Source organism: Hippopotamus amphibius, chromosome 12 (assembly GCF_030028045.1).
Source record: "Hippopotamus amphibius kiboko isolate mHipAmp2 chromosome 12, mHipAmp2.hap2, whole genome shotgun sequence".
Classification (NCBI taxonomy): domain Eukaryota; kingdom Metazoa; phylum Chordata; class Mammalia; order Artiodactyla; family Hippopotamidae; genus Hippopotamus; species Hippopotamus amphibius.
This window is the reverse complement of record NC_080197.1, coordinates 79,253,818-79,281,085: the sequence shown is the minus strand read 5'-3', so window position 1 is coordinate 79,281,085 and position 27,268 is coordinate 79,253,818. Positions and strand designations below refer to the sequence as shown.

Genomic DNA, 27,268 nt, shown 5'->3' with positions numbered 1-27,268 from the left:
CAGAGGAGAGCGACTGTTATTGAAATGATTTGGGGGTTGTCAAAGGTTGGAAAAGCAAGGGCAACAGCCCTTGCTTCCCTGTGGACGAAAATCAATTCCTGGATGGTAGCGAAGGCCGGCTCGCGGGGAGATTCGGGGGATGGGCCGGACCCGAACTTGTTGCTATAGAGATGGGGCGGATTACAGTGGCCGAGATTATTCCAAAGGGACACTAACAGCGAAAGGACTGAAAAAACAGAGAGATGCTAGAAACGGTAGTTATTTGGGAACAGACAGTCAGGTTGAAACAGGCATCCCGGCGAGATCAGGGAGGCTGAAACAGGTAGCCCGGCGAGGTCAGGTTGCTTGTGTTCGGGTCCATTTGTACACAAAAGGGGACTAGCCTCCACTCGCCGGAAGCAGAACCTCTGCCCCCAGCGCATTACGCATCCTCCGCGCCGGAAGAGCGCCCAGCTCAGCTCGGCCCGGCTGTTCCCCCCGCATCGCCCAGTAGGAGGGGCCCCGGGGCCGCCGGGCTGTGCCACCGGATGCCGTCGGCAGCGCGGAACTTCGGCGCACAAGGAGCCAAAGAGCGAGCCGCGTTGCCGAGGGGCGGGGGAGGAAGATCGCGCGACGGGGCGTCGCGTCGCTGCGGAGGGATCCTGTTTCTGGTGGCGGAGGGATTTGGCAGCACGCTGACTTCCGGCAAGCCCCGACCCGAGAGGAAAAGCCCCGAAGGAAACAATAACAAACGCCGGAGGAAGCGGTTTTGGGGGTGCGTGTGTCGAGCGGGTCTCGCCCGAGAAGATGAGCTTCGGCCCCTGTCAGGGGACGTGAGCGCTATCGGCTGGCCCAGCCAGCCCTTCTCCGCTCGCCCCCGTCGGCCCCCGTGCCGCCATGGCGGGCGTAGGGCCGGGGGGCTACGCGGCGGAGTTCGTGCCGCCCCCGGAGTGCCCGGTCTTTGAGCCCAGCTGGGAGGAGTTCACAGACCCGCTCAGCTTCATCGGCCGTATCCGGCCCCTGGCGGAGAAAACCGGCATCTGCAAAATCCGACCGCCCAAGGTACCGGAGTCCGTTCGGCTTAGCGCGACTTCCCGGTCCGCTGCCCTTTCACGTTCGCTTGCCCTGGTCTCTCGACACCTGGACGCTAAGTTTCCGCTTGTTTCCGCTTTGGTTTCTTTCGGGTCTTATGTAGGCACTCCTGGACGCTAGAGAGTCGTGTCCCTGGGGCCTTTCCGCCTCGAACTTGAGAACCGATACTTTTCTTCCTCCCTTGGGTTTGTGGGCAAGGGTAACAAAGGCTTTTGGCTTTTCGTTGGCCCGTAAGGTGATTGAAGTATTGTGACGCAGCCCTGCACTCGTATAATCCTCCTTACAGGGCGGTAGGAAAAACGGCCGTTCTGTCTGCTGTTTCTTTATTCCAGCCTTGCTGACGCTTCATTTATTAAATATCTGTAGGACTCATCCAGGGCTGAGGTTTCTTAAATGGTCATCTGAGCTCGTTCGAGTTGTCCCTTGGGGTGGTATCACCAAACAAGAACCCCAGGCTGATTATTGCTGCAAAGAAAAAGTCTTCCCGGGGGAGGAGGAGGAGCAGCATTTATTTTAAAAATTTAGAGGTTTAGAAAGAATTTGGCAATAACGGAGGTGGAAGAAAACGTTGAAATCTTATGGATTCAAGAATCTTAATTATTGCAGGTAACTGGGTTTGCCTATTGGTTAGTTACGGTCCTCCGTCTTTACGGTGAGGAAAGCTTGATAGTACTCCTTGTTTTGTGGAGATTAATGCCCCAAGAGGTGGAGGATTTGCTCAAGGTCAAAAGGTTTTTCTCTCTATCCGTTAGGTCCAGTGCTTTCCAAAGGACGTTCCTGGTCCACCTGCACCAGGGTCTGCCGGCTGCTTGTCAAAATGCAGATTCCTAGGCCTCACTCCTAGACTAGAATCAGTTTCTGGATATGGAAGTTATAGAATCTACTTTTCTAGCAAGTACTCTCCTGATTTTTAATGCACATTAAAGTTTGTGAACCATGCCTTAGTGCTTCTTAAAGGGATACCTTTAAGTTTTGCTTTATGTTTTGTCTACTAGTAATAAAAATAAAAATATTGTCCTTTAACACGCTCTTGCATTTTAAAAAGCTTCTGCTCTCACCACACACTACCACAGAAGTGTGCAGCATAGTAAATAAAAAGAGCTTAGGTGGGAGGGAGGAAGAGGAGCAGCTAATGCTGCATTTTTTGAAGCCCTAACAAGTAAATAAGGTCTCATTTTATAGATGAGGCAAGTCTGGATAAGTTAAATAACTAATCAGATGTGTGATCTTTGGCAGTGGCAAAGTAGATTTTGAATCTAGATCAATCTATTCTATTCTAAAACCAGGACAAGCTACTTCCCTTATGCTCAGTGAATTTGATTAAGATTATAGGCTTATCACTTGCAAGCAAAGGATTAACAAATAATTGCTGTGATGAGTGATGGAATGTATTGACATCATCCCCAAACTTCACTTAACTCTTTTATAAAGAATTTATTTTCACTTAACTTTTCTATCAAGATTGCCTAATATTGACAAAACCTTAAGCACTGAGGCTTTTCCTAAACCGTATTTTCATTTACTCCATTGCCTTAATGAATTAGAAAGTCTATCCAAGGTTCCTTTTGGTTTAAAAAAAAATTGTAACTTTTTGTTGCTTAAAAAAAGGTTGAAATAATATACAGTACTTTCTCTTTGTATCACATTATTATTATTGAAAATAAATGTTTGCAAGCAGAATTTAATTTTAATATTGGTGAGTTTCTTTAGTTTGCAGGGTAAGATAAAAATTTTTTACTGCTTTTCACATTTTTAAATAGATTTACTATTATTTAGGCCAAATCAAACTATGATCTCTGGGACTACTTGAAATGTGCTCTCTCATTTCACTTATATCACATCTCCAGTCTGGAAATTGTCCTCGTTCTGTGGGCTTGCTTACTTTTTTTGTTTAATTCTAATTTTTAAAAGAATATTTGGGTGCCTGGAAGTTGGGCTTTGAACAAAACATTTATGCAACACAGATTTTAAAGTGCTGTGTCACATTTCACATGAATGAAGAAACACATTGTCCAGTTACATAAGTACTTTGAAAACATTACCTTTTGGTTTTTAATTTTATTCTTTTTTGTTTCTTTCCAATTCGATTTTCTTTAATTTGATAAACCTGGTTGTTTATTAGGTGCTATGTTAGTGAGATGAGCTTATTGCATTCCACTTGAGTAGTGGGGGAAAACATAATTGTGGGATATAAGTAATGGGACTGAGATTTGAGGAGGAAATAGATAAAATAATTTTAGTTTTAGAACATTAGAGATAAGTAATTGGAGATACATAATACATTACGAAAAACCCGAATGAACTTTTTGGCCAACCCAATAAATTATTTTATCTACAAAATATTATTCTTTTTGTCTCTAATTAAAGAGGACTTGTAAGTTGATCTGTTGTTATCATGATTTGTGGTAACTCACTACTTAAATTAAGGGAATGGAGAGTGCGTTCCTTGCTTATTAACCAGTGAGGTGAAGACTTTTTTTTTCTATTTAGGATTGGCAGCCTCCATTTGCATGTGAAGTAAAAAGCTTCCGTTTTACTCCCCGAGTCCAGCGTCTGAATGAACTTGAGGTGAGTGTTGTTAAATCACCAGTTCTGTCTTCTGATCTATTCCAGGACTTTAGGTAGAGAAGTTTGAGAGGCTCATGTACCAGAGCTCAGAGTTAATGTTAATTGGGACTAAATGGAAGTTTCTGATTTAAAAAACAAATTGTTTATAGTAGTTACTACAGTTTTTTCTGCTTAACTGGGATTATGGGAAATTATCTCTAGCCATGTTTTTCATGGTGGAAATATCCAGTGTTTAGCTTTAGAGACCTGAAATTCTTAAATTCTACTTTCTTCAGTGTTTATTATTCTACTAAATTTTTGTTGTTGTTGTTAATGTTGGAAGGTTTTGTATCCTACAGTCTTCGGAAAATAACTTTAAAAATTCTTCTGTTAAAAAAACCTAGTTTCAAAGGGTTTTTGTTTTGTTTTTTGCTCTAATGGAACTTTTCTGGGACTCATAATCTGATTTATTAAGATCTCTATTTAAATATTGCTAATCTCTCTTAAATTTTAAGTTGAAATCTGTTTAGATAGTTGTTCTTCCTGCTTGCCAGATTTTCAGAAGATTCTTCAGTGTGGTAAAAAACTGTTTCAGAGTACAAAAGAGAAATCTTAGATAGTTAAGGCTTAAAGTGTCATGCTGAGTTTGTTTTTTTTTCCCTTGGTGCTCTTAAAACATTTATTTTTTGAGATTTTTAATACCTTTTTTTTCCTTTAGTCTCACAGTAAGATACTTGATGAAGGATCTTAGCATAAGTGAGGTGGAGAGTTGTGTACCTGAAGTACGCATATTATCTACAGATGAAATGGCAAGCTTAGAATGCTTAGAAACAAAATAATTTGATTTACTAAATTTTCTGATTAGCTTAAAGTTAACTTTTACAAAAAATTGCTTTGGTTGATAATATGAGAACCTTTCACATATATTAATTTTTTTGCCTTAGTAAAGTTTAGTAGAAGTAAATATTTTGCTTCTTTTTATTCACTTCTTTTAAAAGGTTGAATTAAGCAATAATGAAAAGTCTGAATTTCTTTAGAGAAATGAGTACCTTTGTTAAGTAAAACTCATTTATTTTCAACCATAACTTAGTTCCTATTTCTGATTTCTATGTTTTAATGATCTTAGGCAATGACCAGAGTGAGGTTGGACTTCTTGGATCAACTAGCAAAATTTTGGGAGCTTCAGGGATCTACCCTCAAGATCCCTGTGGTGGAGAGAAAAATCCTGGATCTGTATGCTTTGAGCAAGGTGAGGGTTGTACTTGGTTAATAAATTGGAACAGAGGGAATTACCTGGCGGTCCAGTGGTTAGGACTCTGTACTTTCACTGCCAAGGGCGTGGGTTCAATCGCAGGTCGGGGAGCTAAGATCCCACAAGCTGCATGGTGTGACGAAATTAACAGCAACAGCCAAAAAGCATGCATTCCTTTTCTGTAATAAACATGTCCGATTTTTAAGAACTCTTCACTGTTTTGTTTTTTTTAAAGAAAGAAATTGGAACAGAGGCTAGTGAATTTATGAAATTAGGAATTTCAAATATACTTGATGGAAAACAGTGGTTCTGCAAGCATAAGTGGAAATGGAAAGATCTCCAAGTTATTTTTAAAGTCTATTTTATAGCTTTAATGAGATTAAAATTTAATATCTACTCAGATTAGTAGGCTCTGTTTATACAATATGCAAAAGAAATGACACTAGCCTACTAATAATATCTTGTATTGAATGTATAATGTCCTGTATTGAGCTTGTCATCTTTTTTTTACACTTATTAATTGAAAGTTTGGTGTATTAATTTCATGAGGGACATTAGATTCATGTCCCTCAGCATTCTCGTGTGGTACATATCAGTTGTATTAATACCTGTAATTAGTGGTTAACGGAGAGCAGCATTACCCAGTAGGATGAATACTACCTTTGTAACATTAGCTTCCCTGATGCAGAAAAAAACTGACTTGCAACAGAGTTTGTAATGATTACCATGACAACATGGGTTGTTTTTTGTTTTTTTAAATAAATTTATTTATTTATTTATTGGCTGTGTTGGGTCATTGTTGCTGCACACTGGCTTTCTCTAGTTGCTGTGAGTGGGGGCTACTCTTTGTTGTGGTGTGTGGGCTCCTCGTTGCTGTGGCTTCTCTTGTGGAGCACGGGCTCTAGGTGCATGGGCTTCAGTAGTGTGGCACACAGGCTCAATAGTTGTGGCTCACGGGCTTAGTTTCTCCGTGGCATGTGGGATCTTCCTGGAGCAGAGGTCGAACCTGTGTCCCCTGCATTGGCAGGCGGATTCTTAACCACTGCACCACCTAGGAAGCCCAGTGTGTTTTGTTAATACAATAATAAAAGTTGACTGCTCTGATTTGTAAATGAAGATAGCTTGATTATCTGAGGAATTTTGCAAAACAGCTAATTTTTGTGGCCTTTCATATCCTATGATTGATAGGGCATTTTGAAGTAAAAATTCTCACTTTTGGAAGCTTTCACTTTCAAGGAAAAAAAAGTGAGAATAATCATATTTAAATTATTTTTTATGATACATTTAAAATTAATGTCAGGTCAGAATTTGAGAATTTTTCTTTTATATAGCACTAGGCATTCTAGAAAGTAATAGTCTTATGCCAAAATACAGTGCTAGGCTTATTTTATCAGTCAGGTAATGACATTAGTAATTAAAGACTGAAAATCATCTCATGCAGCTGTATTGAAAAACTGTGATACCAAAGGGCAAGTTAAAGTGAATTTGAGGGGTAGGTTTTTGTCTTGTAGGGAACCATAAGGATAAAAAAGTTGTTTTAAGAATTCGCTCTCTTTTTTAAAAATATTTATTTGTTTATTATTTATATTTTATTTCTTTGGCCACACTGCACAGCTTGTGGAATTTTAGTTCCCTGACCAGAGATTGAACCTGGGCCCTCGACAGCGAAGCGCAGAGTCCTAACCACTGGACCACCAGGGAATTCCGAAGAATTCTCTTCTTTGACATTTCTGTTCCGTGAAAACTTACCTACTGACTTTTACTATGTGATGCTATTTAAGGTTCTAAATATGTTTGGTTTGATTTATGTAGCTTAAGCAAAATACAAAAATATTTTCAAAAATTATTTAATTATTAACATCAACAGTGCTGTGGTAATCTTCAGCCAAAACTCATGCCACATACCTTAGTTTTAGTTTTATAAATACTCTAGGAAATTTGCTAGGATAAATATATAAGCAGACAGTCTATTAAATTGAAGCTATTCCTGTATCATTAGTTTTCCAATTAAGAGGTGGGACTTCCCTGGCAGTCCAGTGGTTAAGACTCTGCTTCCACTGCAGGGGTCACAGGTTTGATCCCTGGTTGGGGAACTAAGATTCTGGAAGCCACGTGACATGGCCGGTGGCGGGGTGGGGAGTAAACATTAGGTTACGCTAATGGTAGATTGCATTCTTGGTTTTACAGAGTCACAGCATTTCAAAATTAGGAAGAGACTTTAGAAGTAACTTGATATGAATATCTAGTTGTTGATGATTTTGTGTGACATTTGTCATCTGGACTGTTTAACTCCATCTTGAGAAACCCAATTCCTTTCTGTGCAGAGGGGGATTACGGCTTATAAAGTGTGTCTTGATTAGCAGATATGTTGTGATTAGAGGTTAAGTTTGATTGTCCTCGTCTTTCAGTGCCCATGGACATCTCTTTCCCATAACCTTTGAGAAGCTTATAAATCTGAATTCAAAGCTGAAAGGCAGACATTTTGATTTGTAGTTATTTTGTTTATACTTTATAATACTTTTGTTCAGTAAATGTCATAGTGAGATTGCTGCTTCTCACCACATGAACTTTTTTCTTTACATTGAGGTTTCAGGTAGAGTGGGATGCACACGTCTTAAATGCCCAGCTGGGTGGATCTTTCTGTATGTACACTCGTGTAAGCACCACCCAGATGAAGATACTGAGCGTTTACAGCACTCTCTCAGGCTGCTTCCTCTCCCTCCCAGACAGTACTTCTCCCCAAAGGGGACCACTGTCCTGTTCTCTGTCACTGGGTGAATGGCTCATGAGCAGGATGTTTTACTTGGTAGCAGGAAGCTCAGGCTGAAAACTGCACAAAATACTCAGAGTTCTGATATATTTAGGTTGTTAGGTATGCCTTTGCTTTGAAAAAAACAGATTATTTTTGGCTCACAGTTGATGAGCATCTCTTGAATTTGTGTTATTTTAGACGTGATTTTGACACACTTTGATTCCCACTACTTTTTTTCTTTTTAAGAACTTTTATTGAGAAATAATTGACGTACAATAAACTGCATATATTTAAAGTGTACAGTTTGATATTTTCCCCCTTATTAGTAATGTCTATATGGCAATCCCAATCTCCCAATTCATTCCCCCCCAACCCTCCCTGCTTTCCCCACTTGGTGTCCATATGTTTGTTCTCTACATCTGTGTCTCTATTTCTGCCTTGCAAACCGGTTGATTTGCACCATTTTTCTATAGTCCGCATATATGTGTTAATATACGATATTTGTTTTTCTCTTTCTGACTCACTTCACTCAGCATGACAGTCTCTAGGTCCATCCATGTATCTACAAATTTCCTAATTTCATTCCTTTTTACAGCTGAGTAATATCCCATTGTATATATATGTACCATATCTTTTTTATCCATTCATCTGTTGATGGACATTTAGGTTGCTTCCATGTCCTGGCTGCTGTAAACAGCGCTGCAGTGAACGTTGGAGTGCATGTGTCTTTTTGAATTATGGTGTTCTCTGGGTGTATGCTAGTAGTGGGATTGCTGGGTCATATGGTAACACTGCTTTTAGTTTTACAAGGAACCTCCATACTGTTCTCCATAGTGGCTGTATCAATTTACATTCCCACCAGCAGTGCAAGAACATTCCCTTTTCTCCACACCCTCTCTGGCATTTACTGTTTGTAGATTTTCTGATGATGCCCATTCTAACCAGTGTGAGGTGATATGATACCTCATTGTAGTTTAGATTTGCATTTCTCTAATAATTAGTGATGTTGAGCAGCTTTTCATGTGCCTCTTGGCCATCCGTATGTCTTCTTTGGAGAAATGCCTGTTTAGGTCTTCTGCCTGTTTTTTGATTGGGTTGTTTGTTTTTTGATATTAAGCTGCATGAACTGTTTATATATTTTGGAGATTAATCCTTTGTTGATTCATTTGCAAATATTTTCTCCCATTCTGAGGGTTGTTTTTTCGTCTTGTTTATAGTTTCCTTTGTTGTGCAAAAGGTTTTAAGTTTCATCAGGCCCCACTTGTCTATTTTTGTTTTTATTTCCATTACTCTAGAAGGTGGATCAAAAAAGATCTTGCTGTGATTTATGTCAAAGATTGTTCTTCCTATGTTTTTTTCTCTAGGAGTTTTATAGTGTCTGACTTTACATGTAGGTCTTTAATCCATTTTGAGTTTATTTTTGTGTATGGTGTTAGGGAGTGTTCTAATTTCATTCTTTTACATGTAGCTGTCCAGTTTTCCCAGCACCACTTGTTGAAGAGGCTGTCTTTTCTGTGATTCCCACTACTTTTTAATGGGAAGCAGATTTTCAGTCTCCTGAGTCATTAAATTGTCAATGTGATTGTTTCCTGTTTTGATTAAGTCCCTTTGTCTTTCTCCCTGGTTATTATTTCTGATAGTAAAGTGTTACCCGGAATGTCTATAATTCAGTGGAATTTTAAAATTAACAATAACTGTTTATAATTAGTGCAGCAAGAAACATTTGTTCTAGCCATTTTTAAAAGAAATTTTTGTCAAAGTAATATGTTAAAAAAAAAATAAGGCTTAAAATAAAAACCAGCATTCTCCCTTCTTCATCTCTCTACTCCCATTACCACTCCTTAGAGCTTATCTCTTTCAATGCTTTTAGCTGTTTTTGATTTTGATCTCCATGTTTCCAAATAACATGCTTATTATGCTGTTTCTTCATTTTTAAGTGTTAAATATCATATACGTACTGATTTTCCACTATAAGAGATGGGCAATAGGCATAAAAATTAAATTCTTATGTACTTCAGGTTCCCTATTCCCTTATAGTATAGTTAGGTCAATTTTTTATTAATCAAAAATTATTGCTGTGACTGTGTAAATACAAATTTATTTGTATCTGTGCCTAACAGTGTGCTATGATTATGTTTCCTTGTACCAATTTTTCTTTTCCTTGCAGTTAATAGTCCCCTTGTCTTTTTTTTTATTTTGTAAGTTTTCTTTGTAACTATCAGATTTATTTTCAAATTTTCCAGAAGTATAAATTTCTCAGTACACTTTAACCCATCAGAAGATCAGTCAGTTTCATTTCTTTCTTGGAGCCATTCCTCTGGAGTTCTCTTTCCTGCTCCAATCCAGACTAGTTGTTTTTTTAAGGTCAGCTGTCAGCATAGAACTTCTTTCAGTATTATCATTCTGGGATAATATATTTTTTTAAATAAATAAATAAATATTTATTTATTATTAATTTTATTGGCTGTGTTGGGTCTTCGTTGCTGCACACGGGCTTTCTCTAGTTGCAGCAGGCAGAGGCTACTCTTCGTTGTGGTGCATGGGCTTCTCATTGCAGTGGCCCCTCCTGTTGCAGAGCACGGGCTCTAGGCGTGTGGGCTTCAGTAGTTGCGGCACATGGGCTCAATAGTTATGGCACACGGGCTTAGTTGCTCCGCGGCATGAGGCATCTTCCTGAGGTAGGGCTCGAACCCATGTCCCCTGCATTGGCAGGCGGACTTCCACTCACTGCGCCACCTAGGAAGTCCTGGGATAATATTGAAAGAATTATTTTTCACTATTAAAACTTTCTCCATGTTTTAAGTCTTCCTATTACTTGGTTAACTCCTATTTTGATAAAACATTTCTTCTGCTAGTTTGATGAGCAACAAGGTAAATGGAACGTAAATTTTTTTGCTTGTCTAAAAATGTTCTACTTTTAAACTTCATTGGTAGTTTGGTGGGTTTAGAAGTCTGAACTGCACATCATTTTACTTCATAATTGTATTCTGAAGGCTTTACTCCATAGTCTTATAGCTTCTAGTGTTGCTGTTGAGAATGATGCTGTGTTAATTTTTGTTCCTTTGTATGTGACTTTTCTTGAAGACAGAGTCTAATCTTTATTCCCAGTGCTTTGAGATTTCACAGTGCTACCCACTGGTATTTGTTAATTTTCATTGAATATGTTTATTGCACTTGATAACCTTTCTAATCTGAACTCACATCTTTGAGTTCTAGTAACTTTTCTTGTATTAATTCTTTGACAGTTTCTTCTTCTGGATGTGAGACTGTTAGACTGACCCTTTAGTTTACTTATCTCTTTCTTTCTTAGCTTAGAGTCCCTTCTTTCCAAAGTCTCCTGAGAGTGATCTCCAGTCTTCTGCTGGGGTTGGAGAGGGGTGGCTTTGCTGACTGGGAGAGATTTGATTGCTTTCATACAGGTTTTCAGTCAACACTGTTTTTTTTTTACATTTAATATTAAAGGTACTGCTGCTTCCATTTCTTAAGCCTTTCCAGGTTCTATGTTGTGAATGTTTCTCTTTGGCTTTCTTCTGTTGCAAGTGCTTAGGACTTTTTTGTTTGTTTTTTGTTTTTGCTTGCTAGATTATCATTCCTACATTTGCTTTCCTCTTGGTCTTTTTGTCTTCTTGGGAGTATGCCTTTTTGTCCCTTTACTTTTTAGTGGAGCTTTGAGAGGGAGCTTTTAAGTGGAAGTCTGCTGCTGTTCTTTAGACTGCTTTTTTGTCTGTTAAAATTGTGTCTTGCTTACTGGATTTAGTTTTTCATTGGACTGAAATTTTGGCCTTGAGTGACATTCCTCTTTTGTTAAGTTTTGATTAAGGGCTTGTCTTCATTGTGCTCAGTTTAAGTGCATGCCGTGTATCTCTCTATAGGGCATGGGTCATGTGATGTTTTTCTAATGACAGTGGTGTGATATATTGCATGGCAAGTGTTTGGAGTAAATGGTTTTTATATTTTGAAATCATGCATGGTAATCCGTGAATCTCTCAGCTGAAGAAAAGCAAGTGTTAAGGTTCTGTGTGTTTTTATAGCATTAGGCCCGGTTAGATTGTTAGAGTATTGTGAACATGAAGCCAAAGTCATGGCTTTGATTTCCTTGTGAGTTATTTTTGTCTTATTCTTGGTCATCCCCTGATTATGCTGCTGTCATTGTCACAGCTGCATGCAGAAATCGTCAGAGCTGGGTGGGAAGTTTGAGTGGATCCACGCAGCTGTATTGTTACTGATGGAAGCAGATTGTTATGTAACGGTGGTCATCGTGTTGGGAAATACAGATGACGGAAAGGCCTTCTGTTTCCTCTGTTTTACTGCGTCTCCACACTGGTTTCCCTACTGTTCCTCAGTACGCTAGGCTGGCTTCTCATGGGGGGCCTTTACTCTGGCTGTTCCCTGTATGTCTGCTTGGGTAGCTGCTTCACCTCCAAGTCTTTGCCCAGATTTCACATTTTTTTTTTTTTTTTTTTTGGCACATGGGCTTAGTTGCTCCGTGGCATGTGGGATCTTCCTGGAGCTGGGATCAAACCCGTGACCTCTGCATTGTCAGGCAGATTCCTAACCACTGAGCCACCTAGGAAGCCCAGATTTCACATTTATAACGAGGCTTTTTGTGACTGATGCTTCAGTTTACCCTCATCCTCCTACCTGGGAGGGTTTTAAACCACTCTTGAATTCTTTCCACAGGATTTGTCACTTTAAAATTGACATGTTATGTTTAGTCTCTCACTAGGATATAAGCTCCAGCAGGGCAGAGATCTTTATTTTATTCACAGCTGTTATCTCCAGCACCCAGAACAGTAGCTGACAGAATAGAAACCCTGGAAAGTTGTAAATGAAAGGCATTCTCACTCATCCATTTGCTTCCAGACAGCTCTCTATCCAAACCAGCCTTAATGTGTCTTCCTCTACACTACAAAATATGAAAAACTAACTTTTTCCTTTACGTAATTTTCCCCTGGTTGGCTCTTATTAACAGAGGGAGCTTCTCTGAGGGTGTGATAAGAAGAGCTAAAGAATTGGAGGTGGGTTCCTCTCTTGTGCATATGAACTTCTGTGTTACCAGGCTTTCACGTGCTTCACTAGAGGAGAATTTTGCTTTGGCTGTAGTTTCATCTTTGCTGTAATAAAATCCTAAGCACAAGAGTAGAAAATGTGTCCTTTACTTACTTATGCAAATTATGTAACTTACCCTAGGTTGTACAGCTATTGAGTTAGCAGGGCTGGGATTTGAACTCTGGCAATCTGGCTCCAGAGTCTATGGCCTTAGCCTTTAAGAAAAAAAATTGTGTTAAAATATACATAACATAACTTTTACTGTTTTTAAGTGTATAATTTTATGGCATTACGTATTTTCAGAGTGTTGTACAACCATTGCTACTACCCATTTTTAGAACTTTCCCCTCCCTCTAGCACCTGGTAAAACCTCTTTCATACTTTCTATGAATTTGCTTATACTAGGTTATCTCATTTAAATGGGATCATACAATATTCATCTTTTTGTGTTTGTGTTATTTCACTTAGCATAGTATTTTCAAGGTTCATCTGTGTTGTCACATATATCAGAGTTTCATTCCTTTTCAAGGCTGAGTAATACTTCATGCATGCCTTTACCACATATTGTTTATCTGTTCATCTCTTGATGGGTATCTGGGTTGTTTCTACCTTTTGGCTATTGTGAATAATGCTCCTGTGAACACTGGCAAGTACTGTTTGAATGCCTGCTTTCAGTTCTTTTGAGTATCTTCCTAGAGGTGGAATTGCTGGATCACATGGTAATTCTGTTTAACATTTCTCTTAACTTTTTGATATAGTAGAATATGATAGTACAGTAGTGCACTCAGAGGAAAATTTTTTTGAATTCAGATAACTTCATCGCAGTCTTCTTTATGCTGTCATCAGTGAAACTGAAAACTGCCTTTGTTTTAAAAGTGTGAGATGTACAGTATCAGATTCTGGAAGATGGGGGCCTTGGTACATGTCTCTTCTGTACTGTGCCTGGTTTGGTGTGAGCATTCAGCAAAAATTGGCCAATTTATCCCATTACTTCCTACCTTAACACGTTCTGTGCTATATTCTAGTACATCTACTGCAATTTAATCTTTCCCCATCATTTCTTTATAATATTCTATGTAAAACTTTTCTCTTTTTGAAAAATTATAGCCTCTTTTTCAGAATATCCTCTGAATCCACTGTTTGCTTGACATTTTTGTTAAGTTCTGTCAGTTAGTTGCTATATTTTCTAGTATCAGGGTTTATATTTATATTATATAACATTCTTATGTCTATACTTGGTCTCTTTTTAATTTTTATTTATATTTAGAGCTCCCTATGCATATAGAGTACATATATGTGTTTAGTTTTTTCAGGGTGCTTAATATGCAAAGCATAAATTCCGTAAATGTTTTTGAATGTTTGGTTCATTGAAGGTAGCCATAGTAACCAATAATAGAATTTAAAATTTCCAAAAATCATTGTCTCTATTCCATACTTTAAATGTTGATGAGTTGCAATTTTGTCACGTATTTCTTGAAAAGAAATTTAAAATCTAGGTTCAGAGTAAGTTTTCCATTTAGCATACAAGATGTAGAGTCAAAATACATGAATCTCTTTCCCTAAATGATTTTTACTTTCTTTTCAGATTGTTGCCAGCAAAGGTGGTTTTGAAATGGTCACCAAAGAGAAGAAATGGTCTAAAGTGGGTAGCCGCTTGGGATATCTGCCAGGAAAAGGAACTGGGTCTCTTTTGAAGTCACATTATGAAAGAATTCTCTACCCATATGAGCTTTTCCAATCTGGTGTCAGCCTTATGGTGAGATGCATCACTTTTCTTAGGAGTGGATAAATCCAGTCTGACAAATATAAACTTTAGACTGTTTACCATAACAAGTTAGCAGTTGGCTATGATTTCTTCAGGTACCGAAATTTGGGGGAGCAAAGTAAAGTTTAAAAATCACAGCTACTTTTGGTGGTTTACAATATAAAGGCTAATGGGAATGAAGAATGTTTTTTTATTTATTTAAAATTTAAGTTTATGCAAGGCTTAAACTTTTCAAAAAATTCCTCTCCTTGGTTTCATGTATTTTGTTTTTAACAGCTTTATTGAGGTATAATTTACATACTACAGAATTCACCCATTGTAGGTACATGGTTAATAAGCTTTAGTGAATTATACATTCATGCAGCTATCAACACTGTCCAGTTTTAGAACACTTCCATCAGCCCAAAAAATTCCTTTGTGTTTTTTTGAAGTTGGTTTTTGCTTCTGCCCTCAAACCTGGACAACTCTGATCTGCTTTCTGCCTCTTTAGTTTTGCCTTTTCTAGAAATTTCGCATAGAGGGAATCATACAGTATAATTTTGTGTATGGCTTCTTTTCACTTAGCCTAATGTTTTTAAGGTTCATCTGTGTTTTAGTATTAGTACTTCATTCCTTTTTATGGCTGAATAATATTCTATTGTATGGACATGCCACATTTGTTTATTCATTTATCAGTTGATGGACATTTGGATTGTTTCCAGTTTATGGCTATTATAAATAATGCTATGAATATTCATGTACTAGTCTTTGTGTGGACATATGTTTTCATTTCTCTTGGGTAGATACCTAGGAGTGGAATTGCTGGGTTATGCGGTAAGTTTATGTTTAACTTTTTAAGAAACTGCCAAACTGTTTTCCAAAGTGGCTGAACCATTTTACATTCCCACCAGTAATGTAGAGGCTTCCAGTTTCTCCACATCTTTGCCAACACTTGGTATTGTCAGTTTTTTTGCTTATAGCCATTCTAGTGGGTGTGTAGTGGTATCTCATTGTGGTTTTAATTTTATTTCCCTAATGACCAATGGTGTTGTGCATCTTTTCATGTGCATATTAGCCATTTGTATATCTTTCTCGATTAACTGTCTGCTCAAATCTTTTTTTATTGGGTCGTTTGTCATCTTGTTTTAAGATTTTGCTAAATATTCTGGATGTAAATCCTTTATCAGATATATGATTTTATAAATATTTTCTTCTGGTCTGTGGTTGGTCTTTTCATTTTTATAATGGTGTCTATTTGAGGAGTAATTTATCAATTGCTCCCCCTTTTATGGATTGTACTTCTGTTATATCTAAGAAATGTTTTCTTAACCCAAGGCCAATGTGTTTGTTTTCAACTAGAAGGTTTATAGTTTTAGCTATTATGTTTAGGTCTGTGACCCACTTTGAGTTATTTTTTTGTGTATAGTCTGAGGTAAAGGTATAGGTTCGTTTTGGGCACAGCGGGGAAGGGGTATAGGAATATCCAATTGTTTCAGCACCATTTGTTTAAAAAACTGCCCTTTTCCCATTTGCCTTACCAAGGTGGTTTACCTTGGCACCTTTGTTGAAAATCAGTTGACTACAAATATGTGGGTTTATTTCTAGTCTGTTTTGTTCTTTGATCTGTATGTTTTACCCTAAGACCAATACTATGCTGTCTTGAGTACCATCACTTTATAGTAAGTTTAGGTATCTGGTAGTGTAAGTCCTCCAGCTTGGTTCTTTTTTCAAAATTTCCAAACAGTTTGCATTTCCACATAAATTTTAGGATCCTTCTCAATTTTTACAACAAAACTCTGCTAGGATTTTTATAGGGATGGTCTTAAATCTGTAAATCAGTTTGGTGGGAGAATTGTCATCTAGTTTCATGTAGTTTTAGGGATTTATTAGAAATTTATTATTTTTCTCCTGATTCTCAAATCTGATTTCTTATCAGTGAATCTGCCCTCTTCCTGTGCTCTTGATTCTTTAGGGTGTACAAATGCCTAATTTAGATCTTAAGGAAAAAGTGGAGCCTGAGGTTCTTGGCACTGATGTCCAAACTTCCCCAGAACCGGGCACAAGAATGAACATTCTGCCGAAGAGAACAAGACGTGTCAAGTCTCAGGTATCAATTTCCACAGGCCACTTTTGACAGGAATTTCTAGTGTGTTGACTATGCAGAACATTTGGTTCTGGGAGGTCATTCACGTACTGTTGTTCTTTGAAACTTGGAGACATATTTTTCATTCACCTTTGAGATGAATGAGGAAGAAATTGTAAACTTCAGTCTGATTTGAGTTAGAGAGTTCTTCGTTAATTTTGAACAGCTTTGACAGGGAGAGCAAATCAGAGTGACTCTGGATACTGTAGGGCCAATTTCATAGACATGCTGATGAATTGTCGTACATTTTATTTTCATGGTTAATACAAGTGAGAAGAGTAGGAAAGAGTGGTTTTATTTTTCACTCATCATTCCTTTAAAAACCAGAGTATGTTTCTTTGTCTCTGAACCATTCCTATGTAATTTCTATAGTGTTCTTGTGAGCTAGAATAATTTTAAAGCCTAATGAGTGCATCAGAAGAAAAATGGCCTAATTTCTTTTTGTCTGCCCCCTCTTCCCCTCCTCCATTTTCCTATTCCTATTTCTTTGTGGTCCTCGAAGTTGTGTTTCTAAAGGGTTTTGGTAAAGACAAGTTTGTAGGCTGGGAGAGTGAGGTGCCCTTAGAACTCTGAGATATGGCCCATTTAAATTAACACATGGGTGGACTGGAATGGCAACTTAACTGGGTCCTAAACACTTTTAAGGGTGGCAGTGGTTCACATTGTTAATAATGGGTTCACATTGTTAATAGTGGGTTTACTATTAAGAGATACTGGATCTTGGGTTGTGAGGAGTCCTGGAGAGGCAGGCTAATGATACTTAATCTTGCTTTTCTAGAGCTCAGGAGATATGTCTCTTTTGTGCGTGTCTACTCTCCTTGGTCTCAGTTTATGCACACTAAATAACCTCCTGGTTAATAATTTAACTTCTTAGGTACTTTGATAGCAGAAAGGTAGGTGTCTTGAATGGGGAATGTGAATTTAGTGGAAATTCTTTGGAAAGTGATAGCTCTGTTTTAAATTAGTAAATTCTAGTTTAGTCTTTAAGTGATTTTGTTACCATGGTTGATCTCAGAAGTTCTGATCATCTTTGGGTATGTAGTGAAGATTCTCTTTTAAGACCTGAAATATTTGAAGACTAGTCTCTTTGACACGGTGACTCAGCTTTGAAGAGTTGCCTCAAGTGGGCCCATTAAATCAGTTGCCAGCTTGTGATGAAGTCTCTCTTGATGTTCCTTCTGAAATGATGAAAAAAATCCTGCCTTATTTCTGATTGCCTTTAATTTATTAGAATTGGGACTACACAAAATGCTTTTACCCATTTTAGTAATTGTTGCTATAGTCAGATTGGTGGTTATTAGGTAAAAACTAGAACCATATGAGGATTTGCAATTAAGAATTTCTTCAACTTACATTTGTCCTTAATTATTATTGCCAGTCTGCCTCATTCCTAGTCTTCTATTTCAGAAAGAAAATAAAGGCTTTCTGGTAGAACTTCAACCTCTTGCTCCATACACAGAGCTACTTGGTGTTCATTCTTAATCTCTACCTATCTCTGTGGGCAAAGTGTACCTTTTTCTGCAAGGGTAATCCTTCTGCTCCCATGCTTTCTAGCTTTAAAAACAGAAAAGCCCTCTTCCTAGATGGTTCCTTACTCCTTGCCTCTTTTCATGAAGAAGTTTCTTGAAAATAATTTATATTTCCTCAGTTTCTTCATTATCTGTTTAGTTTTTATACTCTGTAATCTGACTTGGAGCTAAGTAATTTCATTGAAATTACACTATTCAGGTTACCACTGAGTTAATAATTGTCTAATGCTGAGGACCCTTTTGCCTTTCTTATCCTACTTCATCTCTGATCATGTATACATTTCTTCTCCTTGAAATTTGATTTTTCTTTGGCTTCTGTGACACCTCTTCCCAGTTTCTCTCGTCACTCTGACCACTCCTCGGTAATCTTTGTTATCTCTTCTCTCTGCCCTTTACATAGTAGTTTTCAGTCCTCTTCTATCTTCACTCTCCCTGGCTCTCTCTTCCACCCTGGGATTTCAGTTACTACCTATCTCTCAGGACTCCTAAATAGGTCATGAAATCCATGCTTCTTCCCTGTTTACCAGGGGTCATGAGTGCATGTGTGTATGTGTATGCCTTGGTGGCCACAGCACAGCTAAACTCAGTACGTCTCAGACATTATCACCTTTTCTAAATCTGTTTTTTTTTTTAAATATTTTCTAGCTTGTTGACAATGACAAGCACAGCTGTCGAATATTCTCCTAAACAAGAAACAGAAGATAAGAAAGTTACTCTACTCCACTTTCCTGTCTCTATCACATCACTTGCTATACTCTGCTTTAATTGTTTTTTCATCTGTGACCTCACTAGAATGAGTTCCTGGAAAGCTGAGATTGCAGTTTATTTATTATCAAGAATGACCAAACCCTTAACAAATTCATACATTAGAATACCAATATGTCCCATTTTTGGTGACACTAAGTTTGAGCCAGAATTTCTTCATTATAAATACGTACTGTTCTCCTTGTAATAAGAGTAATCAGAGTAAACTGTAAGCCTGTGGGAATAACCTGCTTTCCATTTATGTTTTACCCAACAGTTTTAACATTCATTGATGATTGTTGCCTCAGTTAATTATGTTGGTGGTTGCAAACTAGGTGATTCTCTGGTTCTGTCATTTCTTCTACACTTATTAGTTAGCATTTTTCTTTAAAGAACTCTTCTCCCATACTTGATTATTTTTCATACAGTAAAATGTGTATACCTTAAATGTACAGTTCGATGAATTTTGATGAATGTGTATATACCTGTGGAACCATGACTGACCCCCCTCCTTTTTAGTCTTACTATAGAGCATGACTGTTTTTTGATAAGTATTGTATAACCTGTTACTACTTTTTATTCCTTTTTGATAATCGAATTGTTCCAAATTGGCTAATGGGAGCCCTTTCAAGAGGTTCATATGTTCTTTTAACATGTCTCTATCAGTTTTTGAGCACATACTTTCTAGTGCAAAGAGGCCCATTGTCTTCTTGGTCTGACTTAGACCTGTGATCAGCCATTTCTCCAAGGAATCCTTGTTCATTTTAGTGGGAAATGGTATTTAGAAACCAAGATTTGAGCACAAGGTATGCTTGTTCCTGCTGGGATACCATTACTTGTAGTCCCGTCTGATGGTCAGGGCTGGGAAATCAATTTTAAAAAATTGTGACTTCATATTTTCAGCTTATACTGATAATTTTAGTTCTAATCCAGCATCACAAGGTTCTTTTGGTTTATGTTGTAATTGTTTTCTTAGCATTTTAAGTTGGGAACTTAATTCATTTGTTCCTGCTTTTTTGTTTTTTGATTGCTGTGTTGAAGACTACAAAATTGCTCTGATTACTTCTTTCCTTTGTTCCAGAGATTCTGACATATAGTATATGTGATATATATATATAGAGAGAGAGAAAAAATTCCAGGAAGAAGGGCCTTTTGATTTTTGATGTTATTTCTAGGTTTATTCCAATAAGATCAGAGAATGTAGCTATATTATTTCCACTTTTGGGGACCTTATTGTCTGTCTGAAAAGGTTGTTGTGAGGATTAATTGATTAACATACTTTGATATGGCACATACTACATACTCATATGTTAACTTTTATTATTATGTACTTTGCTTTAATAGTGGTGAAGAATGTGTAGTGTTAATGTTTTTCATTGGACTAACTGTAGAGGTTAAGTAGTATAACCAAATCCATGTACCAGAGTTTAAAGATAAATTTTGAGATGTCATTTTGGATGGTTTGATTCTTATATGATCTTTAGTAGTCCAGGCTGCCTGTGTCTGTCAGATGTTATGTACCCATAGACTTTTTAAAATAGTCTGTATTTTATCCTGGTTTATTTTTATTCCTATTGACTAAGTATATTTTAAGTAATTTTTGGTTATTAACCTACCTTTGGAGATTATTTAAACTCAAGATGTAACACTGATATCTGTCAGGATGCTCTAATTCTCAAGTACTAGAATGCCAAATGACAGCTTAAACATTGGCAACACGTTTTTCACATACGGACACGTTTTCCACATTAGGTTTTCAGAGATAACTAGTTCTAGGATTGGTATAGCAACTTCATATTGTCATCAAGGGCCCAGGCTCTTTCCATCTTCCTGCCTGGCATTCTTCAGTGAATGGGTGATATATATATCCCCTCTTAATTACATTGTGGCTGCTGCAAAGTCCAGCACTGTGCTTTCACCAGACTGAGTGTCCTAGCAGTGGGGAAGGAAGTTGGGGCAAAAAGGCCTACTCTGTGAGATGCTTCCTTTTTTATTAGATGAAGAAGATCTTTCCTAGAGATTTCCAGTAGACCTTCCTTACGTCTCACTGGCTAGACCACGATAGCATTCCCACCCCTAGCTAGGTCATCACCAACAAAGAGAAGTGGCATTGGCGTGATTGACTTAGGACAGTCATTATTCATCTCCTGGGATGGGCTTGATTGCCCTAAAGATGGGTGTCCATTAGCAAGTTAGAAGTGGGCGTTTCTATCAAGTTACTATCACTGTTATACCAGTAATTATACCAGTAGTGTCTCTCTCTGGTCAGAACCTAGTTGACAACTACGCTTTTATGAAGGGTGGATTTTCTTTTGCCGAAAGGAATCTGGGTGTTGCAGAGTGGTTTGGTGACTGCTCAGCAATGAGGCAGCAAATGGATTTAGAGAGAAAAATTAAAATAAAATTTTCCTTCATTTTGAATTGAATCTTGAAACTTTTCCTGGGTAGGAAAATAAATTTATGAATCATAGTAATTAGACTAATGTGAGTTTTATTTTTTTTTTTTAGTCAGAATCTGGAGAAGTGAATAGAAACACGGAACTGAAGAAACTTCGGATTTTTGGGGCTGGGCCTAAGGTTGTGGGCTTGGCAATGGGAGTAAAAGATAAGGAAGGTAAATCTGTTCTTTGGTCATGAAAAGAAATAAGGTACAACAATATGGTTATAACAAGATTCAAATAATACTTGAATTGTAATCTGCCTTGAGATTTTCTTAATTGTAAACTTGCAACATAGTTTCTAGAATAATCACCTTTTTAATGGCAGATAATCTTAAGGTGTGAAGAGCCATGGTATGTTGAATTTTTATAGTATTTCGGGAGAGAGAAAATTTCCTCCTCCATGTCTAATACGTGACACAGAAATTGTAATTTCTAAAGGCTAGTTTATAAGAGAATGGCGAAATTAATGGTTCTCACCTGGTGATCTAAAATGTTAATTATTTTTAAATTTAAAGAGAAATAGAGGATTCTCTCCGACCTTTAGTATCAGAATATACTGGGGAGAGCTATTGATTTAGATTCCGACTATAATTTTGACATTTTTCTTTAATTGCCTTGGTATGACACTTCATTTAAGTAACCTGCTTGAAGAATGCCTAGTACTCTCAGTTTAGCGTTAGAAACGTTTGTGAGTAAAATCGCTAATGCAGAGATTGTTGCACTGTTCTTTGTGCACGTCAGTTTTAAAACTCAGTTTAACAAAGATTGTGTGGAATGTGTTTTTAGTGTAGAAGAATTTAATGAAATGCTCTAACAAGTCATATTGATTACTGTGCATTTTATGATATGACTAAGTTGTGATACAGATTGTGGACTGAACTCTGGATGATCAGATCATATTCTTCCATCACTCTCAAAACATTCAGTGTGATAGGACTTACTGGATACATTGTAATGTTTACTATTACTCTTTTAAAAATTAAGTACTTATCTCTTTTATGTTTGTAATTGTATTGGCTGGCAGTGATCTTAAAGCTAGTCTCAATTAGTCCCTGATAAAAGCTATATATGGGCAATATAGAGTTAGTAGTTAAGCTCTCTGGAGCTTGATTGCCTGGACTAGAATCCCAAGTCTGCCGCTGACTGGCTATGTGATTTTGGGCAAGTTATCTAACTTCTCTGTGCTTCAAATTCTTTATCTTCAGTGGGGGATAATAGTTTATCTACCTCATAGTGTTGTGAGATTTTAACTAATTTAAATAATTTAAAATAGTGTCTGGTCCATGGTACTCTCTCAACATTAGTTTTTGCTATTATTATATAACTATTTTTATTTCAAGATGAGGTCTCCCGAAGACGAAAAGTTACCAACAGGTCAGACGCATTTAACATGCAAATGAGACAACGGAAAGGAACTCTCTCTGTTAACTTTGTAAGTGTTCTGAGATGTGTCAGGAGGGAAAGGATTTATTTTTATTTTAGTTTTGCACTTTTTACCTTGCTATATCTTGGTATGTCGTCTAGTTAGTTCATTTAGGTATAAGACTTGATGGTACATCTGAAGTTGCAGCTTTGGTTTATATAATACTAACCTTGTTTTGTCCCATATACACAGACTGTTCCCTGAGTTTTATACTTGTAAGTGACTGAGCGAGAGGATGAAGTGAATCTGTAAATCCTTAGCTGTACTAGTACTTGGTATTCAGTCCTCTACCAATAGAGTGTATGGGAAGGGTGCCGTGGTGTATTTTATTTATAAAAATTGACTGTCAGGTACCCTAGATGTGTAGTCTTCCTTTATTCTAATACCTTGGTATGCTTTTATTAATTTGCTTGTAGAAGCTCTGAGGAAACTCAGCAAGTTTTATGCAAAGCTGTTTAAATGCAGTTATTTAAAATAAATATTCAGGATTTAAGTTATGTTTACTTTTTAGTGTACATTGTTTTCTTTGTTTCAATTAAGGTGTTCCTGGTAAAAATTTAATTTACTTATTACAGAAAATAAACTTGTATTTTGTTTTATTTTGTTTTTTAACAGGTTGATCTCTATGTTTGTATGTTTTGTGGTCGGGGAAATAATGAAGATAAATTGCTGTTGTGTGATGGATGTGATGACAGCTATCATACATTTTGTCTAATTCCCCCACTACCTGATGTGCCCAAAGGAGACTGGAGGTGTCCTAAATGTGTCGCTGAGGTAGAAGCCTAACCTTACCTTTTTAAATTGAGAATAAATTGAGAATAATACACATGTACAGTAGACACATCCCGTGAAGCTTCTTCTCTCTCTTTGTTCTTCAGTGTTTGAAATCTCCAGGATTTTTGAAGAGTGATAGTGACTGGAGATGTAACAATTCTATTGTGGCGATTTTGTTTTCTAAAGGGTCTTTTTCTGACTGTTGATTAGATAATTCTATTTGTTGCTGCAGATGAATGAGACTTTTGCTCAGAATATTCATGTTCCTGGAAAACAATAAAAGTGAAGAAAGTTTGTAGGTTATTTGTTTTTTCTTTTTTAATTAAAAAAGTAAAAATCAGACATGAAGCTCTAGAACTTAGGATTTGTGTATCTAGTTTTCATGCTACCAGGTAAACTGGTGGTATCTGTAAACTTGTTTAAATTTTGACTTAGTTGTACTAAATTATTATTGAAAGATTATAATGATGTCATTGTCGTGAAATGCCTGGTCTGTTTACTTATTTTAACAAAATGTTGTGATAAGATGTTGAAGGGAAAGAATTGGCTGTGTATATATCTAGATGTATTCAAAAATGTATATTGATGGTCTTTGAATTATTTTTTATTATTCTCAAGGTTAGATGATTCAGTAGCAGATCTATTCTAAGTCAGTATTTGTGTTAAGAAATTGGTCATGGTGATTGATAGTGTGAACAAAAAAATCATTTTTTTAGCTAGATATCCTAGCAACCCAGTGAATATCCAGTTGTCCCTTCCCTTTCCTCCCTCCATGAACATTTATTTTTTCCACTGAGGATGTTAGACATCCCTGGGCTTGATTCCAGGTTGATAGTCCTCCAGGTGTTTGTCTTGGTGCCAGAGCTTAATGCCAACTCCAAAGCCTAAAGCTGTCTCCTTACCACCTTCCTACTGGAAGGTGTGAAGATGCAGTTGAGGTTTTAGAACATTATTTCCTGATTCCAAATTGAAAGTAATTAATACTTGTTTTGAGGTCTAGAGTTTACTGGATTTGCTTCACCTAGGGAAATGATCAAAGAAGGTAGTACCTGAGAGCCTTAATACTTTCTTCAGTTCGGTTTCAGCAAGTTAATCTTAGATATTGTTTTCTTCCCAGGAATGTAATAAACCTAGAGAAGCCTTTGGATTTGAACAAGCTGTACGAGAGTATACACTTCAGAGCTTTGGCGAGATGGCAGATAATTTTAAGTCTGACTATTTTAATATGCCAGTCCATGTGAGTATCTGTCTTTTAGGTCACTTTGGGGAGGTATGAAAGGTTTATCTGAGTCCAAAGCTTTTGCTTTGCTTTTTAAAAACTTTCATTATTTTTAGACAGCATAAAAAAGATTGATAAAATACCAAATCTGAAGATTAGAGGCCTGGGATCTGTTTCTGTTTCTTTCACTCTCCTGTGGCATTGTGCACTCACCTGTTGGGAAATTGATTTCTTTCACTTGTTTGTTAGCCCTCTGTGAGCGCAGTCCTTTACAGACAAGAATGAAGCATGTGGCAGTTGCTGCTTTTGTTTAGTTATTTGTGGTATGAGGTTTTGCTTCTTTTCCTGGGGATCTTGGGCTTTAAAAAATCCCTGTCAAAGTAATTTGCCAAAGCTATTAAAAATCAGCCTTGATTTTTGTATTTCCTTTTTTTTCTTTATTATGTCCTGGGTCATCTTTATTCTTCTTAGTTGGAAAGCAGCTTGCAGAAGAAGACAGTTCAAGTTCTGTATGTTTTTCTGAACATCCAAGTTGTCTTTAGCTTTTCCCTCAGTCAGAAAAGCTAGTGGAACTGCAGTCTTTTCAGCTCTGGGAACTGAGAAGGTTTTCTGTTTTTTCATGGGCTTTTGTTCACTTGACCTGTGAATTGTGTTATAGTGGGTTATGGTTATAGAGAGTTCATAATCAGTAATCTTTGTTCTCCCTGTGTAGATGGTTCCTACAGAACTAGTAGAGAAGGAATTCTGGCGGCTGGTGAGCAGCATTGAAGAAGATGTTATTGTAGAGTATGGAGCTGACATCTCCTCAAAAGACTTTGGAAGTGGATTTCCTGTAAAGGATGGTCGGAGAAAGATGCTGCCTGAAGAAGAGGTGCAGAACACATAGTATCCAGATTTCTTATCGCGAAGCTGATTCAACCTTTGTGTAGTAGAAAACTGCATTTCTTTAATCTTAAGGGAACACATTCATTTAAAATATTAAATATATAGATTTGGACATAAAAATAATCTTTAGTTTTAAAATAATAAATTCAAAGTACCTTTAAATATTATTTAACTTTGCATTTTAAAGCCAGTTTAATTAGTTTAAAACTTTAACTCTAGTTAAAAGGTTTTGCCTAGCTCTTTCTGTTTGGAAATCTAGAAAGTGACATAAGATTTAAAAAAAAAAAATTTCACTGGTAGGTCCACAATTAAGTTTCCTTCAACACCTGGGCAGGTAGGTTTTCAAATATGCATTTAAACTGTAACAGATAATGAAGTACTATCACATAAGAGATGACCTCTATGTGTAAAGCTGAATTAAGGTGATCATTTATTTCTTTTTCTCTTTACTTTGGTCCTTGTCATGTTTTCTTTCCCTTTATAACTGGCAGTAATTGAGAATTTTATCTCTTATTAAAAACAGTTACACATGGTAAAAAACAAAAAACTTACATAGTGGAGAAGGATATACAATTAAAAGCATGGCCACTCTAGGTCTCTTAGGGGTACCATTGGCATGGTATATCTTTTCCATTCTTTTGCTTTGAAGCTGTTTTATTTTGGAGTCTGGTGTGTGTCTCTTGTAGGCAGCATATGATTGAATCTTGCTTTTTAAAAATTTTAGTCTGGAGGTTGACTTGATTGGAGTGTTTAGTCGATTTAAATTTAATATGGTTGATTTATATCTGCCATTTTGCTACTTTGTCTCATGTCTTTTTGTTCCTCTGTTTCTCCTTTATGGCCTTCTTTTGGTGTTAAAGAGGTATTTTTCATCATGCCATTTTAATTGGTCTGGATTTTGCGGGGGGGGGCTATATATTTTGAGTTATTTCGTGATTCTCTAAGAATTATAGTATGTATCTTTTTTAAAAAAAAAAAACAGCTTTACTGACTGTCTTTACATCTTTAACTTATACTCTACTTCATTTTAATATTGATTCAATTCTGGTAAATTGACGACTTTGAAACTGTCTTTTCATTTCCTTCTCTCTTTTGTGTATTGTTGTATGTTGTGTCTACATACTGTATAATACAACAACACGGCAGTAGAATTATTGCTTTAAACCATCTTATATTTAAAAAAAATTGAGAAAAGGAAAAAATACACATACACTCTTTTAAATCATTACTCATGCATATATACCATTTCTGGTGCTCTTTTTTCATTCCTGTGAGTCCAAAATACTGTTTGGGGTCATTTTCTTTGAGCCCAGAGGACTGCCTTTATTAATAGTGCAGATCTGCTAGCAATGAAGTCTTGCCTTTGCTTCTCTGAGAATGTCTTTATTTAGCCTTCTTTTAGTTTTTCAAGACTTAATGCTTCTCATCTCAATTTTTTTTTTGCCTTTGATTGCTTTCTAGTGCCTTGAAATGGTTATTTTGATAATTTTGCTCAGTTTTATCCTTGTTTTCTGTGGAGGGAATTGCCCAAGCTCTCCAGATCACCATTTCTGGAAGTCCGTTACAGTTAAAAGTCTCCTTCCTACTGAAATCTCCAGTCTGACAGTAGACCTTATTTCATCTTCGCTTGTGTCCTTCCACATGTAGTGTACCTATACAAGCAGTTAAACATCATGCATACAGAATTACATTTTA

At 37.0% G+C, this 27,268-nt stretch overlaps 1 protein-coding gene across 8 annotated transcripts in view; it reads left to right on the top strand.

Moving 5' to 3' along the window:
- Positions 1 to 445: 445 nt before the first annotated feature.
- Positions 446 to 27,268, top strand: part of KDM5A (lysine demethylase 5A) — an 87,352-nt gene continuing 60,529 nt past the window's right edge. For 6 of the 8 annotated variants that reach the window (XR_009048531.1, XR_009048529.1, XR_009048530.1 and 3 more), the window contains exons 1-10: positions 460 to 1,041; positions 3,562 to 3,639; positions 4,745 to 4,867; positions 14,257 to 14,427; positions 16,388 to 16,522; positions 21,340 to 21,445; positions 22,613 to 22,704; positions 23,311 to 23,469; positions 24,587 to 24,706; positions 25,401 to 25,559. Coding sequence is in view for 4 of the 8 variants with exons in the window: in XM_057703620.1 (XP_057559603.1) it covers positions 877 to 1,041; positions 3,562 to 3,639; positions 4,745 to 4,867; positions 14,257 to 14,427; positions 16,388 to 16,522; positions 21,340 to 21,445; positions 22,613 to 22,704; positions 23,311 to 23,469; positions 24,587 to 24,706; positions 25,401 to 25,559 (1,308 nt within the window). In the remaining 4 variants the exon portion in view is untranslated. Of the gene's footprint in view, positions 1,042 to 3,561; positions 3,640 to 4,744; positions 4,868 to 14,256; positions 14,428 to 16,387; positions 16,523 to 21,339; positions 21,446 to 22,612; positions 22,705 to 23,310; positions 23,470 to 24,586; positions 24,707 to 25,400; positions 25,560 to 27,268 lie in introns of all 8 variants that reach the window. The other 2 variants (XM_057703622.1, XM_057703619.1) reach the window with 2 other exon arrangements.